Source organism: Schistocerca americana, chromosome 10, assembly GCF_021461395.2.
Source record: "Schistocerca americana isolate TAMUIC-IGC-003095 chromosome 10, iqSchAmer2.1, whole genome shotgun sequence".
NCBI lineage: Eukaryota > Metazoa > Arthropoda > Insecta > Orthoptera > Acrididae > Schistocerca > Schistocerca americana.
Window position 1 is genome coordinate 172889989 of NC_060128.1, and position 17541 is coordinate 172907529.

The 17541-nt window shown below is 43.2% G+C and overlaps 1 protein-coding gene across 2 annotated transcripts in view; it reads left to right on the forward strand.

The window, feature by feature from the left end:
* Nucleotides 1-1519: 1519 nt before the first annotated feature.
* The window catches only part of LOC124552621, a 454634-nt gene continuing 438612 nt past the window's right edge, over nt 1520-17541 (forward strand). For both annotated transcript variants that reach the window (XM_047126948.1, XM_047126949.1), the window contains exon 1: nt 1520-1692. In XM_047126948.1, the coding sequence (XP_046982904.1) occupies nt 1581-1692 (112 nt within the window). In that variant the 5' untranslated portion in view covers nt 1520-1580. The remainder of the gene's footprint in view (nt 1693-17541) is intronic.

A 17541-nucleotide genomic window follows, 5' to 3' on the forward strand; every position in this document is an offset into this window, starting at 1 on the left:
TCAATCTCGTTTCTAATTTGTTGTTCGTGTACCAGGTTAATGGGCAGGAGGGATATTTTTTGTAATGCAAAATTTTATAAGCTTCCTCTTTCCTTTCCTTACAGCTAGACCATTTATACAAAACAGTAATATTCGCAGAAACGATTTACACTTTTCTTTGTCTATACTTGTTTGCTTGTGTTCACATCAATGCTCGAATCATCTGCAAACAGGGGTAAACACCTGATTCAGTTAAAATGATTTATCAAAGCAAGAAAATCAGTTGGCCAATAACCGAATACTGTGGGACTCGTATTTCAATGTCTCCCCATGCAGATGATGTGGCGCCCACCTTTATATTTCTTGAACAGCTTAGGGTAACTTTCCTCGTTCTGTTCCTGGCGTCAGAACTAAACGAGATGTATAGTGAACTACCGATCCCAAAGAAACTCAGATTCTGTAACCACTGCATTACCTTCGCAAGGGGGAGTATTTTATGACCATCTTTTGTAGTTATCATACAATAGTCAAGTACTTTATATTTAAAAATTAAAAAAATTGTTTTTAATGAGGTCTCTACCAGATTACATATATGATTCAAATTTTTCAGTTAAACTTAACTAAAAAATTTAGGTCTCTGCGCAAGATATCACTTCTCCAATAAATGTCATAATAAGTATTTCCAGGTTCAAGACGTTACTTACACATCAATATATCTTTATAAGTATGATGGCAGTAAAAGCCAACGACAATAGAGGAAATATGGATTTTTAAAAATTTTGTTGTGGTGATCATAAAGTTGGCAGAACAGAAGTGTGTCGATATTGCTGAGAGCGTGCTAAAAGCTATTTTCAGATTACTGGATCCTGTTCACAGATGAGTACCTCTTTAAAAAGTATGTTTTTGACTAACAACAATTAAAGAATTTTTTGGCTTCAAGTACCCCCCCTCCCGTTGCTAGTGCGCGTAATGGAAGCTGCCTTGGTTTTGTTAGGTTTGACAGAATATTACAACTGCTTTCGATAATTCTGTCACTATGAAATATTAGGTGACCGATAATTAGTTGTGATTCTTGAGACGTGGCGGTAATAGGTGTTTTTCCCATAAGAGATGAGTATGGTCTAAGCGCTGTGGGGTTCCACCCAGTGAAATCAGTGGGCGTTGTTAATGACCAGTGGAGATTGAGATTTACACGTGTGGTCGCTGACAGCCGTGAGTGCAGTGCGGCGGTACCGCCCACATCCTGCGGTGGCGTGGCGACCTTTGGGACACAGTCCCCAATAGCAGGTGATTCCGGTTCTATTGCGCCCCGCTGTCTCTTACCAGAACGGACCACCTGTGCTGTCCTGTCGGGGTCGCCACCACACAACCGTCCGGCCGGCGCGACCTTCCCCCACTCGCCGCACGGCGCGCGCCGGAGGGAGGCCCCACCACCTCTGCCGCCGCCGCGCGCTCCGATTGGCCGATGGGCGTGTCCGGCGGCGCGCGGACGGTTTAAAACTGCGGCGGCCGGCGCGTCGCGTCCACACGTCCTGTGGACAGCGAGCGAGCGCGATCCACCCGCACGAGCAGACCGACCCGACTTCGAACGCCGAGCAGAGATGTCCGCCAAGCAGATTCCCGCCCAGCCAGGCTGCGCTCGACTCCCAGCTATGGCCCTTGTCCTCGCTCTGGCCGTCACGCTGGTGCTGCTGCAGGCTGCCGACGCAAAACGTGAGTAAACGCCGCCGCGTTTAACGCAACTAGCGACAACCGACACATATGATGTACAAGCTATCTTCCTTGGTAACGATTCGCTTCTTTTCCCCCCTTGTTGTTAAATCAAATCTCCTGTACACAACCACTAATACCTGTATTGATGCAATTCCCTGTAGTGGATGGCTTGCTTGTGCATACAGCTGTGTTGTTAATTTAGTACAAGAAAAAATCCATAATGAAAGCTACAGGTCTTTTTACTCAAAATTCATTTGCAGACTGTTTCTGAAAGATTTTTCTATTCTGAATGCTGTAAAAGAAAATCAAATGTTTCTAAGTCCATAATAAAAGGTAAGCATTTTTTATATGTAAGAGATTTTTTAACAACATTCTTTTAAAATTACGAAATAAGCATTTGGGTTTCGTGTTGTAATTCTTAATATAAGTACCAATGACAGTTCATAATAAATTATGAAATCATTACAGTTAAAATACTTTAATGTTAAGAAGCATGTCCTTCACTGTTTAATATGATAATACAATATGGTAATATACTAGCTTAGCTCCCACTGATTCACTCCTGTATATTGTATGGTGTGCACAGATTTTTTTTTACTTTAATCGAATTTTTATCTTGTGCACGCCCTGCAACGCCTTGTAAACTTTTCATGCTAATGAAGGTCATAGAAACATGGTTTTGTAGTCCCAACTAAAAAAAACATGTCTAGTATTTAGATTCTAACGTTACTCTTAATCATGCTTTTTGCATTCTTGCGGTGGTATTTCCATAGAAACTTTCATCCCCTATCACATATTTCTTCATATCTAACCGAGAAGGGAAATAACAATTTTCATAGAATGAGCTTTAAAATTTTTTTTATAACCAAATACTTCCTTAAAAATTTTCAGTCTCTGTTTCAGCCCCTTAGGATTTGAATTTCCAAAAAACAGTGAAACACACATTTTTTAAAACGTCAACCAAGATGTGAAATACCAGTTTTCTTAGACGCCGCTATAACAATGCTTTAGTACTGGTGTAATAATTCATTTCGCAAAAAAAATTTTCACCCACTATTTTACCCACTCAGTGGTTGAATTTCCAAAAGTTCTGAAACACGTATTTTTTTAAATTTCTGACTGTGAAACGAAATACCAGTCTTCATATTTATAGGTTCAAAACTGCATTAATAGTGACATATTTTGAAAAAGCCTTTAATCCCCTATTGGAACAGTCTCTTCCTAGACGATGCCTACGGTTTAAGATCAACGCCCTATCTAAACTATAGGTTTTATCCTTAGTGGTGTGGGCTGAGAGATGATGAATCTGTGAATCAGTCTGGCCCTATTTCACCCCCTTAGGGGTTGAATTTCCAAAAAGAATAAACATGTATTTTTCATTTGCAACCAAAGCAACTAAATATCAGTTTTCCTAGATGTAATTATAAGAATACTTTAGTAGTTCTTTAATAATGATTTATTTTCAGAAAAGTCTTCAACCAGTATTTCACCCCAATAAGGGTTACTTTCCAAAACTCGTGAAACACTTACTTATTTCTGACCGAGGAACAAAATACCAGTTTTCGTAGTTCTAGCTTCAGATCTGCAGTAATAGCGACGTACTTTCACAAAACTTTTCGTCTCCTGTCTCACCCCCTTAGCAATGGAATATCGAAAAATCCTTCCGTAGACGACGCCTACTGTATAAGACCAACGCCATGTGAAGTTTCTACCCGTAGCGCTTTGGCTGGGCGCTGATAAATCAGTGAGTCAGTTGGGGCATTGCCTTTTATATATAGAGATTCCAGTAAGCACATCAGCACACATTTTTAATTAAATACACTGTTCCTTTAAGATGTTAACCAAATCCAGCACTTTCACGATGTATGTGACTATGGTACATTTAAATCAGATGTCGGGTTGTGGTTATTCACACTCACACTTCTGTAGTACATTGTGCACATATTTTTTCGTAAGCTATACCACATATTCAGGCATCTTCTACACTGTGGAACAGATGTTTCTGTCTCTGTGACTGTTTTAATGTAATATTACGTACTTCTTAACATTTGGATATTTTTAACTGCGATCAATTCAAAATTTAATAGTGTATCATGACGTGACGCTGGCCTTATTTTAGAACACGGCGTAATAGCACACGCATTATTTTATGATAAAAGAAAAAAATTGTGTGTAACAATTCTTACATTTTATTATTGACGTAATACCTACTTCTTTCGTTTTACATCACTAAAAATGGAAACAAACTTTCCGAAACTCGTCTGCAAATAAACTTTGGACGAAGATATCGTAGATATTTCGTGGATCCTATTCCTCTATAAAATTTGTAAAATTGTTAATACCTACTTTAAATCTGGACCTCACATTACGCTGAATATTTTCAAATGGCGACATCGTCACTGGTATTTAGCTCTCGCAAACTGTTACTAATATTAAAATTTGTATTTCCGTCTCGGTCGCAAACTATATTATTCACATTTGACCAGAACTTCAGTGCCTTATACACCATCTTTAGATGTAAAATACCTGGCTTCGAACAGGACGTCGCTGTGAACTGCTGTGTGCTGCTTTTGCAATCCTGTAATTCGCAGCGATGTGCTGCTCGTGGCCAAGCATTCTAAGTATTACGACGTACATTCGTGGAATGTTACGTGTCCAGTTGTGTTTCATACTTTCATAACTATTCCCCGTCTTCTCATCGGACATCCCCTCTGTTCCTTCCCTCTTTTTAGTCTGAAGATAGTGAATAAGGCACTGATTCAGTTCATTTGTCAATTTAAAAAATGCTTCCCGTCCGAAACGGAAATAGCAATTTTTATTGTATGAAAATATATTCCGGGATACTGTGAGCCATCGGATGAACTTTTGGAGAAAATGGGTAGGTAACCAGGGTTTGAATCGGACTTTCATTTCGGTTCTCACTGTGAGCTTCTAATCACCGTGTTCGGAACTGTACACTCATTTTCGGATGAAAAATTTCGTGTCTGAGCATATATATATACACTCCTGGAAATTGAAATTAGAACACCGTGAATTCATTTTCCCAGGAAGGGGAAACTTTATTGACACATTCCTGGGGTCAGATACATCACATGATCACACTGACAGAACCACAGGCACATAGACACAGGCAACAGAGCATGCACAATGTCGGCACTAGTACAGTGTATATCCACCTTTCGCAGCAATGCATGCTGCTATTCTCCCATGGAGACGATCGTAGAGATGCAGGATGTAGTCCTGTGGAACGGCTTGCCATGCCATTTCCACCTGGCGCCTCAGTTGGACCAGCGTTCGTGCTGGACGTGCAGACCGCGTGAGACGACGCTTCATCCAGTCCCAAACATGCTCAATGGGGGACAGATCCGGAGATCTTGCTGGCTAGGGTAGTTGACTTATACCTTCTAGAGCACGTTGGGTGGCACGGGATACATGCGGACGTGCATTGTCCTGTTGGAACAGCAAGTTCCCTTGCCGGTCTAGGAATGGTAGAACGATGGGTTCGATGACGGTTTGGATGTACCGTGCACTATTCAGTGTCCCCTCGACGATCACCAGTGGTGTACGGCCAGTGTGGGAGATCGCTCCCCACACCATGATGCCGGGTGTTGGCCCTGTGTGCCTCGGTCGTATGCAGTCCTGATTGTGGCGCTCACCTGCACGGCGCCAAACACGCATACGACCATCATTGGCACCAAGGCAGAAGCGACTCTCATCGCTGAAGACGACACGTCTCCATTCGTCCCTCCATTCACGCCTGTCGCGACACCACTGGAGGCGGGCTGCACGATGTTTGGGCGTGAGCGGAAGACGGCCTAACGGTGTGCGGGACCGTAGCCCAGCTTCATTGAGACGGTTGCGAATGGTCCTCGCCGATACCCCAGGAGCAACAGTGTCCCTAATTTGCTGGGAAGTGGCGGTGCGGTCCCCTACGGAACTGCGTAGGATCCTACGGTCTTGGCGTGCATCCGTGCGTCGCTGCGGTCCGGTCCCAGGTCGACGGGCATGTGCACCTTCTGCCGACCACTGGCGACAACATCGATGTACTGTGGAGACCTCACGCCCCACGTGTTGAGCAATTCGGCGGTACGTCCACCCGGCCTCCCGCATGCCCACTATATGCCCTCGCTCAAAGTCCGTCAACTGCACATACGGTTCACGTCCACGCTGTCGCGGCATGCTACCAGTGTTAAAGACTCCGATGGAGCTCCGTATGCCACGGCAAACTGGCTGACACTGACGGCGGCGGTGCACAAATGCTGCGCAGCTAGCGCCATTCGACGGCCAACACCGCGGTTCCTGGTGTGTCCGCTGTGCCGTGCGTGTGATCATTGCTTGTACAGCCCTCTCGCAGTGTCCGGGGCAAGTATGGTGGGTCTGACACACCGGTGTCAATATGTTCTTTTTTCCATTTCCAGGAGTGGATATATATACCCCAGAGGACACTTAAACTGTTCCGATTTGTGCTTCGGCTCGAAACTTTTCTACTTGGTATTGACGCTACCTTCCAAACTGCAGTCATCGTAACTGAAAATAAATCTGGCAGTTAAATGAGAAAATAATATTGTCGAATTAAATTCTCCAAATCGAACACTTTTGCTTTTTGGGACTTTTTTTGTTCGTTTCGGCGATTCGATGGTAACATGAAACGAATTTTACTATCATTGGTGAGATGAAAAATGGTTACAAAAAAAAAAAAAACCGTATGGTAGTTGGCGTTCCTAAAAGTACCCACACAATTAGTACTATAGTGACGAAAAGACGTATTTCCCAGTCCTGTTTCGGCAAAATGCCTCTTTTTTCATTTTCAGTGCCAAATGACACTAATGATATTAAAACGGTCAATAATCTCAGAAGTTATTGTCAAATATATTTTTTATCGTTTCCATTGACTCTAAAAAATGTTCACAGTAATGACACCCTTACTCTAAGTCCATTCGTGCACTTTGGTGGCCAAAAGTACTTAAGTGGCTTGCAACAGATTCTATTATTTAATTTATTGTCGTAGCACACAGTAATTACGCTGTCTTTCACGTGTAGAAAAAACAAATACTCAAGTCTTTATCACTCGATAAGCAAAACTTTTGTATGAAGTATTTCTGTCCATCACCCCGTATACCGAGGTAGAAATAGGCGCTAGAGACCTTCTGTAATAATCTATAATCAAAGATCTAACTTTTATGATTTTAAAGTTTAGTAATAAAATGGTAAAAAATGTTTATGGACATCAGAAACTGAAACAAAATCTTTCCCTTACTGTACATTAACAACAATTTTTCAGTCGCACCCGTTATTCTAAGCAATTTTTGTTTGGTTCCTCCAGCGATAGTGAACTTGACTGTAACAAGGGTATTCTTTCAAATCGACACAATATACCAAAAACAATCCACGAAGGATTATAGAGTTCTAGCAACTTTGGTTATGTTCTTTTCCAGCCAGTATTTTGTTCACCACTGCATTGCGTCTCTGTGGTTTACCTAGCACACACTCGTCCCTAAAACGTCACTCTCCCCATTCGAGAAGGTACGTTGATGGTATAGGCGTGCCGGCCGCGGTGGCCGTGCGTTTCTAGGCGCTTCAGTCCGGAACCGCGGGACTGCTACGGTCGCAGGTTCGAATCCTGCCTCGGGCATGGATGTGTGTGATGTCCTTAGGTTAGTTAGGTTTAAGTAGTTCTAAGTTCTAGGGGACTGATGACCTAAGATGTTAAGTCCCATAGTGCTTAGAGCCATTTGAATTTTGCTATAGGCGTGGGATACTCGGAGGAAAAGCAGTCGTCATTAGCGATGGAATACGGCTTTCACGGCGCACCGGTGTGGGGATTTCCAAACTCCAAAGATATGTCTAAGAGAAATTGAAGACTTGAACGGTGTTGTCCATGACAATGAAAACATTTTGGGTCCTGGTAACACGGCACAACAGCTTCTGATGTGAACTTCAAAAGAGGAAAACAGAGAATCCTGCGAAGCGCTACGAACACCGTAACAGATGTATCAGAATGTCGTGCTATAGGGACGCACATTTCCCCCGTGTTCAGCACTCTTATGTTTCTCCGTCACTCCTCATTCCTCAGGACGACTGTAGAACTTGGCGAATGAATTCACCTCCGTTGTCTATCCGCGACGTTATCCCACTCAACGTTTAAATATCAATGATGATATCGTGCTCTGATCTCTTTTTTTTTTTAAATAATGGATAAACAGTATGTTGTCATCTGACGTTCATTGAAGACGGAGATATGACGCTCGCAAACAACTTCATTTCCAGACATAAAGGGATTAAAGACATTAGCTACCAGTGGCAACTGATTTGTATCAACGGGGCAAGCTGGGAGTTTATGCCGGATCGGGATTCGAAACAAGGTCTACCGTTTACTAGGCAGGTGTGCTGTCTGGATGGCGTAGTCGTCAGGGCATCTGCCTAGTAAGCGAGAGACCTCGCTTTGAATCCCGGCGTGGCACAAGTTTTCAGCTTGCTCCACTAATATAAATCAATGCCCACTGGCATCTAATGTTCTGATTCCTTTGTGTCTTGATTCATAATGGCTGTACAATCAAAACGGTGTGTTCACTCCACAGATATTTAACATTATTTCCCTTGACAACGTCCACGAAAACCTGTTAACTAATTCATATTGTCCTAAGAAATGTAGACATTCCTAACAAATCACAACTGCTTCAAATTCTAATAGAATAATTCCCGAGAAAAATATCGCAGAAGGGTGAGTATTTTACTAACGATTTATTACGACATATAATAACAACTGTGCTGCAGATACATAGCGCCTAATCGTAGGGAACTTCTGCTGTAGCACGAAATTGCTGGAGCTCTGATCAGGTGAAGTATTCTGAGATGTGTAAAAATCCGAATGTGAAAGCATATGAAAAAGGACAGAAATAATGTCAGATAACTTCTTCCTCTTCTTAACTCAACGATGTCCTCCTTTTACGGCGTTCGAAAATTCCTGTGGATGCCTGGACAGAGTTTTCCGAATTCAATCGTCAAAGTTGTCTGATCGCATAGTAATCCATATATGTTTCAGTTCTACAGCGGAGTTCATTTAAAGGATGCGAAGTTGAAAGGTTCGCGAAGCACATATAAGCTGCGGGAGTGAAACGTCAAGTTCTTAACGCGGAGAACCTGCGAACCAACAACACACATACTTATATTTTGACTAACTTCATAATGATATTTGTCTACTGCCACTTCAAAGGCGTTCCTACATCGTCAATGCACGTATCGAAGTCTCCATTTCAGTGTGGTGTCAACAAGCGACTTAGCGTATCTGCGAATACAGCTGATCTGTCATATATGAGAACACGTTGAAGTAACTTTCGGATGTGAGAACTGTGGAAAAACATATGGAACTGACTTTATTGTGACGTCATACACGACAAAAATCATCAAAATTCGTTGTACACGCTACTGAAAATAGAGTAAGCGGATTTTATAATTAAGGGGAGGTTTTTTTTTGTTTCAAATACTCAATTTTTTAAATTGCGTTTTTGGATCCATAAAAGTGTTTAGAATCCACCCCTGAAACGGTTTTTCCGAATACGGAACGAAAATGTTTGTTAATCGTGGTTGAATAAAAAAAATGCACCTACCTAAAATCGGAATTTTTTCACGCACCAGTTTTTTTTTCTTTCGGAGGGCGAGTTACTGTACTGGTGCTTGGGAGGAAACACACAAAATTCAAATAAAAGTTTGAACGCGTGTGTTTGGAAGTTAGCCCCCAAGCATTTGCATTCTGGTGCGAAGATTGTGCAGATTCCAACTTTCCTGGCAGTGAGCAGCTTCAACGAAGGGTATTCAGCAATTCTGAAGACCGTGACAACGATGGACGTCACCCTGGGACTCTACTCGACGTAGTTCGCCAAGCATTCGGACGACCACCGGATTTAAGCGGCCGAAAACCGCTCGTCACCGGCCGTACGAGCGGCTCTGGAGCGGCGCAGGATGGCCCAGGTCGAGCAGAACGCCCTCTATGAGGGACTAGTTTACGGACCCGCAATAGCAGATTGAACGTACGTTGCATAGTGTTGCATTTATATGTAGTCAAAACTTCAAACGCGCTTGTCTCGAAATGACTTTTTTTTTTATCACGCCGTATGGTAACTTCAAATCTACTGAACCGATTGGCATTATTCTTTGTTTCCGACGAAGCTAACTAAATTGTCTAGGAGTTGTGCCACTTTTATTCCGATCTATCAACTATATATTTACGTGTCCGATGAAGTCGAAAAATCGATGAAAAAACCCTGTTTTTTCAAATGGTCACCGTTTTGTTTCCTATGGTGCAAATAACTTAAGCGAGGTACAACTCCTAAAGAATCTTATATACTTCGCTGTCGTCAGCTCAGTTTTGATTTCAGGCGAGCCGGCTGACCTGTGACATACCGCGCGTGGAGGTCTACATCTAAATTCTGTTTCGTTCCGACGGCACTTCCCCCTTTGCTATTCGACTTTCCCGGTCGAAAAATATTCCAGTTTGTAGAGGAAATTACAAACATTTTGACCAAATTTGACATTGATATCTATAACACAGCCGGCCGTGGTGGTCTAGCGGTTCTAGGCGCTCAGTCCGGAGCCGCGCGGCTGCTACGGTCGCAGATTCGAATCCTGCCTCGGGCATGGATGTGTGTGATGTCCTTAGGTTAGTTAGGTTTAAATGGTTCAAATGGCTCTGAGCACTATGGGACTCAACTGCTGAGGTCATTAGTCCCCTAGAACTTAGAACTAGTTAAACCTAACTAACCTAAGGACATCACAAACATCCATGCCCGAGGCAGGATTCGAACCTGCGACCGTAGCGGTCTTGCGGTTCCAGACTGCAGCGCCTTTAACCGCTCGGCCACTTCGGCCGGCTAGGTTTAAGTAGTTGTAAGTTCTAGGGGACTGATGACCATAGATGTTAAGTCCCATAGTGCTCAGAGCCATTTGAACCATTTTCTATAACACATCCCGAGGAAAAAAATTCTTAAAGAACATACTTTTTCGGACCAAAGATAGTAAACCCCCCTTTAAGTTGTCACCCATTTCAGTATATCGTTTTTGCCAAGAATAGCAACAATGGCTAGCGTGATGTTATATTTTGGTTAAGAATGGCACCGAAATCTTTATAATTTATTCAAATTGTCGTAGATTAAGTGGGTATCTCTGCTGTGTCGTAAATATTCAGATACGCCAGGGCTGAGGAGGAATGCAGGAAGAGGGCCGGCATAGCAGCAACCCTAATGTTTTTTTAGATGAGTTGCAATTGACCTAGGACCTCCAAAGTCGCAGGGTATTCAGTTCGATTTTCCTCCTGCCTGACATTTTCTTTTTATTGTCATTGGACAAAAGGAAAGCCCTAAATAATCAATAATGTGAAACAGTGTCCGAAGGGGTAAGAGATAATCGCCACATTGCTAAAAGGGGCTAAATAAACTAAGAAAGCCAATTTTAACGTTGTTGTTGTCGTCGTTGTGGTCTTCAGTCCTGAGACTGATTTGATGCAGCTCTCCACGCTACTCTATCCTGTGCAAGCTTCTTCATCCCCCAGTACCTACTGCAACCTACATCCTTCTGAATCTGCTTGGTGTATTCATCTCTTGGTCTCCCTCTACGATTTTTACCCTCCACGCTGCCCTCCAGTACCAAATTGGTGATCCCTTGATGCCTCAGAACATGTCCTACCAACCGATCCCTTCTTCTAGTCGTGCCACAAGCTCCTCCGCTTTAACATTACAGTGGACATTATATACTGAGAATAAAGATTAATAATACACGGAGTGTCTCCTAAGACCCTTCAGACGCATTTTCTGTGGTGTTTCGGCAGATACCTGCAATTCTTTGCAAAGTATAGCTCGAGTCAGCTCACACATCCCGCTCAGCACGTCTCACATACGACACCCACCGACCACTACAAACACAACGATTCTTAAAGCAGAATTTTACTTGGCGATATATATTAACTGGGACAGAAGAAGACGGAGGATAACCGGTACTCCAAAAGCGAAAGCACCGCCCTGATGCGCGCTGACAGCTGCCTCCATGGAGCAGTAGCCGGCCGAAGTAGCCGTGCGATTAAAGGCGCTGCAGTCTGGAACCGCGTGACCGCTACGGTCGCAGGTTCGAATCCTGCCTCGGGCATGGATGTGTGTGATGTCCTTAGGTTAGTTAGGTTTAAGTAGTTCTAAGTTCTATGGGACTGATGACCTCAGCAGTTGAGTCCCATAGTGCTCAGAGCCATGGAGCAGTAGCGGTGTTCTGCCGCTGCTGGTCTACCGTACTGGTTACTCTCCGTGTTTGACTGCCCCTGTTAGTACTCAACGGGAATACGAATATAGCACTAGACTTACATCGCGTCTCTCAGTCGTTGGGCAAGTACAATTGCGACTTAAAAATAATGTTGTTTCTACACTACTGACCATTAAAATTGCTACACCAAGAAAAAAAATGCAGGTGATAAACGGGTATTCATTGGACAAATATATTATACTAGAACTGACATGTGATTACATTTACTCGCAGTTCAGGTGCATAGAACCTGCGAAATCAGTACCCAGAACAACCACCTCTGGCCGTAATAACGGCCTTGATACGCCTGGGCATTGAGTCAAACGAAACTCGGATGGCATGTACAGGTACAGCTGCCCATGCAGCTTCAACACGGTACCACAGTTCATGAAGAGTAGTGACTGGCGTATTGTGACGAGCCAGTTGCTCGGCCACCATTGACCAAACGTTTTCAATTGGTGAGAGATCTCGAGAATGTGCTGGCCATGGCAGCAGTCGAACATTTTCTGTATCCAGAGAGGCCCGTACACGACCCGCAACATGGGGTCGTTCATTATCCTGCTGAAATGTGGAGTTTCGCAGGGATCGAATGAAGGGTAGAGCCACGGGCCGTAACACATCTGAAATGTTACGTCCACTGTTCAAAGTGCCGTCAGTGCTAACAAGAGGTGACAGAGACCTGTAGCCAGTGGCACCCCATACCATCAGGCTGGGTGATACGCCAGTATGGCGATGACGAATACACGCTTCGAATATGCGTTCACCGCGATGCCGCCAAAAACAGATGGGACCATCATGATGCTGTAAACAGAACCTGGATTGATCCGGAAAACTGACGTTCTGCCATTCCTGCGCCCGGGTTCCTCGTTGAGTACACCATCGTAGGCGCTCCTGTCTGTGATGCAGCGTCGAAGGTAACCGCAGCCACAGTCTCCGAGCTGATAGTCCATGCTGCTGCAAACGTCGTCGAACTGTTCGTGCAGATGGTTGTCTTGCAAACGTCCCCCATCTGTTAACTCAGGGATCGAGACGTGGCTGCACGATCCGTTCCGGCCATGCGGATAAGATGCCTGTCATCTCGACTGCTAGTGATACGAAGTCGTTGGGATCTAGCACGGTTTCCGTATTACCCTCCTAAACCCACCGATTCCATATTCTGCTAACAGTCATTGGATCTCTACCATCGCGAGCAGCAATGTCGCGATACGATAAACCGCAATCGCGATAGGCTACAATTCGACCTTTATCAAAGTCGGAAACGTGATGGTACGCATTTCTCCTCCTTAGACGAGGCATCACAACAACGTTTCAGCAGGCAACGCCGGTCAACTGCTGTTTTTGTATGAGAAGTCGGTTGGAAACTTTCCTCATGTCAGCACGTTGTAGGTGTCGCCACCGGCGCCAATCTTGTGTGAATGCTCTGAAAAGCCAATCATTTGCATATCACAGCATCTTCTTCCTGTCGGTTAAATTTCGCGTTTGTAATACATCTTCGTAGTGTAGCAATTTTAATGGCCAGTACTGTATTTATTTCTCAACGTAACCACCTTAACGACGAACACTTTCCTTCCAACGTGAGACCAGTTTGTGATAGTCACTGTAGAATGTTTGACTTTGTTGACGGCGCCACAATCTCACCTCTGCCTGCACCGCTTCGTCACTATCGAAGTGAAGCCGTTCTTTAAGTTAACAGATTAAAATCGAATGGGGGCCAACTCGGGACTGTATGGAGGGTGATCGATGACAGAGAATGCCGTAACGCTCGTGTGTGGTCTGTTATTGCAATGCTGAACGAGAGGATGCTCTACGTATGGACGGGCTCTTGGAACTTGAAACTCGATTACAGCGCGCTGTGCCACACGCACCGACACGTTAGACACCAGGATTTTTTCTTTTTTTCACTCATCAGTCTTCTGACTGGTTTGATGCTGCCCGTCACGAATTCCTCTCCCTTGCCTACCTCTTCATTTGAATTTGAGAATAGCACTTTCAACCCCGCCGTAATGTCTTAACACATGTCCTATCATCCCGTACTTTCTTCTTGTCAGTGTTCTCCACATATTCCTTTCCTCGCTGATTCTCCAGAGAACATTCTCATTCCTTACCTTACCAGTCCAACTAATTTTCAACATTCGTCTGTAGCACCACATCTCAAATGCTTGGCTACCCTTCCGTTCCGGTTTTCCCACAGTCCATGTTTCACTACCATACAATGCAGTGCTCCATACGTACGTTGTCTAAAATTTCTTCCTCAAATTAAGACCTATGTTCGATTCTAGCAGACTTCTCTTGGCCAGGATTACCCTTTTTGTCTGTGGTAGTCTCCTTCTTATATCCTCCTTGCTCCGTCCATTATGGGATATTTACTGCCCAGGTAACAGAATTCCTCAACTTCATCTACTTCGAGAGCACAAATTTTGATGACTGCCATGTTGCGCGCTACATTTCGGAGCCCTCTAGCAGCAGACGGCAGCAAGTATGTAGACGTGAAGAATAAAGATGTAAAATCTTAGTAACGTTTTTTTTGCTTTAAAAACTTTAAGATTTTTCACATGACTTCGGAGACAATTTTTTAGTACGCCCCCGCGACATCCACACTTTCTGGGAGTATGAAAACAAACAGATAGTAACTGCATCTGCCACATCAATCGCCACGTACAGTGCCTGATTTTAAATGCGATAGTACTCGCAATTACCTTCCTTTGCGACGATTATGAGCAGGACGTCGATATCAATCCAGGACCTGAACCTTCCAAATACGGCCGAGTGATTCATATCGTTAAATGAATTAAAATTGAGCGGAAGGGGAGGATGTGAAAAGAAGCAATGTCGGCGGTATGTGTCATATTGCAGCTGCAGCCCTTACCCCAGAAGCAACCTCGCTAGACTGCAACGAAATTCTGCAGCGCGATTCCGTGTATCGAGAGAGGGGAAAAGCATTTCATTGAACACGGTATTGGGAAAGAAATCCCTTCTTTGTGTCCTGACGTGTGTGTGTGTGTGTGTGTGTGTGTGTGTGTGTGTGTGTGTGTGTGTGTGTGTGTGTGCGTGTTTGAGTTAGAGAGGGAGTGACATAGAGAGGGAGAGAGACTAAGAAAGAAAGCATAAGAAAAGTAGAGACAGAAATTAAAGGCAAAAGGGACTGCGAAAGAAAAGGAAAGAGGCGGGAATTCACAGAGAAAGCAGAAACATTCGGAGAAAGTTAGGAAGAGGAGAATCAGATACAGGGAAGGAGATACACGGAACAGTATTTCTTATGGAAGCTCTTGAGTACCATTATGACAAACCAAGCTATATTTTTAATTTTTTTGTTTTTAAAATTCAGTCTTAATCACACCACGTATGTTACAAGAACATGGGTGACCGGTTTCGGTCGTATTACATGACCATCATCAGACCTGTAATTTATTTTAGAAAGTAATGGAAACTTTACTAGATTTACAATAAAATAAGACAAAAGGGTTGTTGTTTTTGTGTTCAGTCCCCAGACTGGTTTGATGCCTCAGAACATGTCCTACCAATCGGTCCCTTCTTCTTGTCAAGTGGTGCCACAAACTCCTCTTCTCCCCAATTCTATTCAATACCTTCTCATTAGTTATGTGATCTACCCATCTAATCTTTAGCATTCTTTCGTAGCACCACATTTCGAAAGCTTATAAGAATAAAATACAATAAGACTTATTATACCCATGGCATCCTTCGAAGATGGTAGGTGGAGTACTCTTCTCAGCTGCTGTGATGTCAACTGGTGCCAGCGAGTGAAGAGCATACGCTTAAGTACGAAGATGCTCCGCCTACCTCTTCTCCTTCCACCTCACATCAACCAATCAGTATAAAAATGGGTTCACATAATCGTCAAAACGTAAAAACACAAAGTACAATGATAACATAAAAATAGTTACGTATAATATCTCTTTACAGCCATGGAACTACTTAAATGTTGTATAAAATATCAATTAAAAGCTTTAAAATAACTGTACAGACGATGTATAGTCAGCGTGCCCTCTATGGGCTAAGGTGGTACTACCACAACGGTTTCAAAGTCAACGATGTTGTGAAGGTCTTTGGCATTGAGGCGTGATATCGATATGTGAGTTGTGACTCGACTGCAAGTATACATCTATGCTAGATTCATTCTATCTTTCTTTTATTAAAATGGTATAAAACTGATTTATTAAAAATGGAGTCGTATTTCGTAATATTTCTAGTTGGAAGTTTAAAATTGTGATATAAATATTTACGTACTGTCCTAAGGTTCATTTCTGCCATGAATACAACTGGGTCTTCTGATTTTCTGGACAAAAGAGTACATATGTGTTCATAGAATTTCGTCAAAAAGATCATAAAAATGTTTTTCACGAAAATCTTAACTGTTCATTGAGAAGCACTGACGGTTCATCTCTATAATGGGCACATATGTCGATCTCCTCCAAAATATTTAATAATAAGCCTTTATTAGCGTAATGAAGGACTTGCAAATTCTGTTGTACCGTCACTTCGGCTTGCTTATTAAAAGTTATGTGATGACTAAAGACTAATTTTGCTCGTGCGGTTCCTGATGTATGTTCTTTGTATCGTGTAGTAAAGCTCCGGCCTGTTTGGCCGATGTATATTTTTCTACAATCACCATACTGGGTCTTGTAAACCCCCATCTGAGAAATCTGTCGTTATCATTACCTACAGTATGTTTTATTTTGCGAAGTATTCTTAGTTTCAAATGCTATTTTGTTTCAGAATTCTGAATTTTAAAAACAAAAAATATAAAAAAATTTTAATCACTGTTCCAAAAATGTTTATTAAAATTGTTCAAGCTATATTTGCGTGATACAGACCCGGCATGCTATATTAGAACAACATACTGACCGCCTCGGAAACAATGTTTTTAAATTTTTTTGAGCCTCGCTTTACAGAAATGATATCATTGCCAATTTCGACTTCATAGTAAGTTACAATCATATGAGTTTAATTCATAACGTAGTAACTTTAGTGATACACGGTCCAATGACCACCTGTGTTCGACGTCATCGTGCAGTGACCATACACAGACGACAGGTGGCAGCACTAGCAGTGGAGAGTATAAAAAGCGTCTCAGGGGGACACGGAATACACTGCAGTCACTGTCGTAATACTGTAACGGAGCGATTTATCTGGTCTTAGGAAGTGAATGATCATTGGCTTTCGGGCCAAGGATGGAAGCATTTCCGAAACGGCTGAGTTTGTAAACTGTTCGCGTCTCACTGTGGTATGGCAAAATGGCGGCGAGGCAGCTTGAATGCACTGCGGGCCATAGATGATAGGGTGAACGATGGCTGCGGAGATATGTTCGGGCGAATAGACGCGCAACTGTCGAGCAACTGACCGCTCACGTGATCCAAAGGTCTGACAACAGTGTCTCCTCACCGAGCATTCGGCGAGCGGTCCTGTGTAAGGGCCTCTATATCAGGCTCCTGTTTCATGCACCCAAGTCGACTGCAGTTCATCGGCGAAGAAGGGTGGAATTTGCAGGCCAGTACCACAACTGGAAGTTGGGTAAGTGGCGAAAGGCGGTTTAATTGACAGTGCAACAAG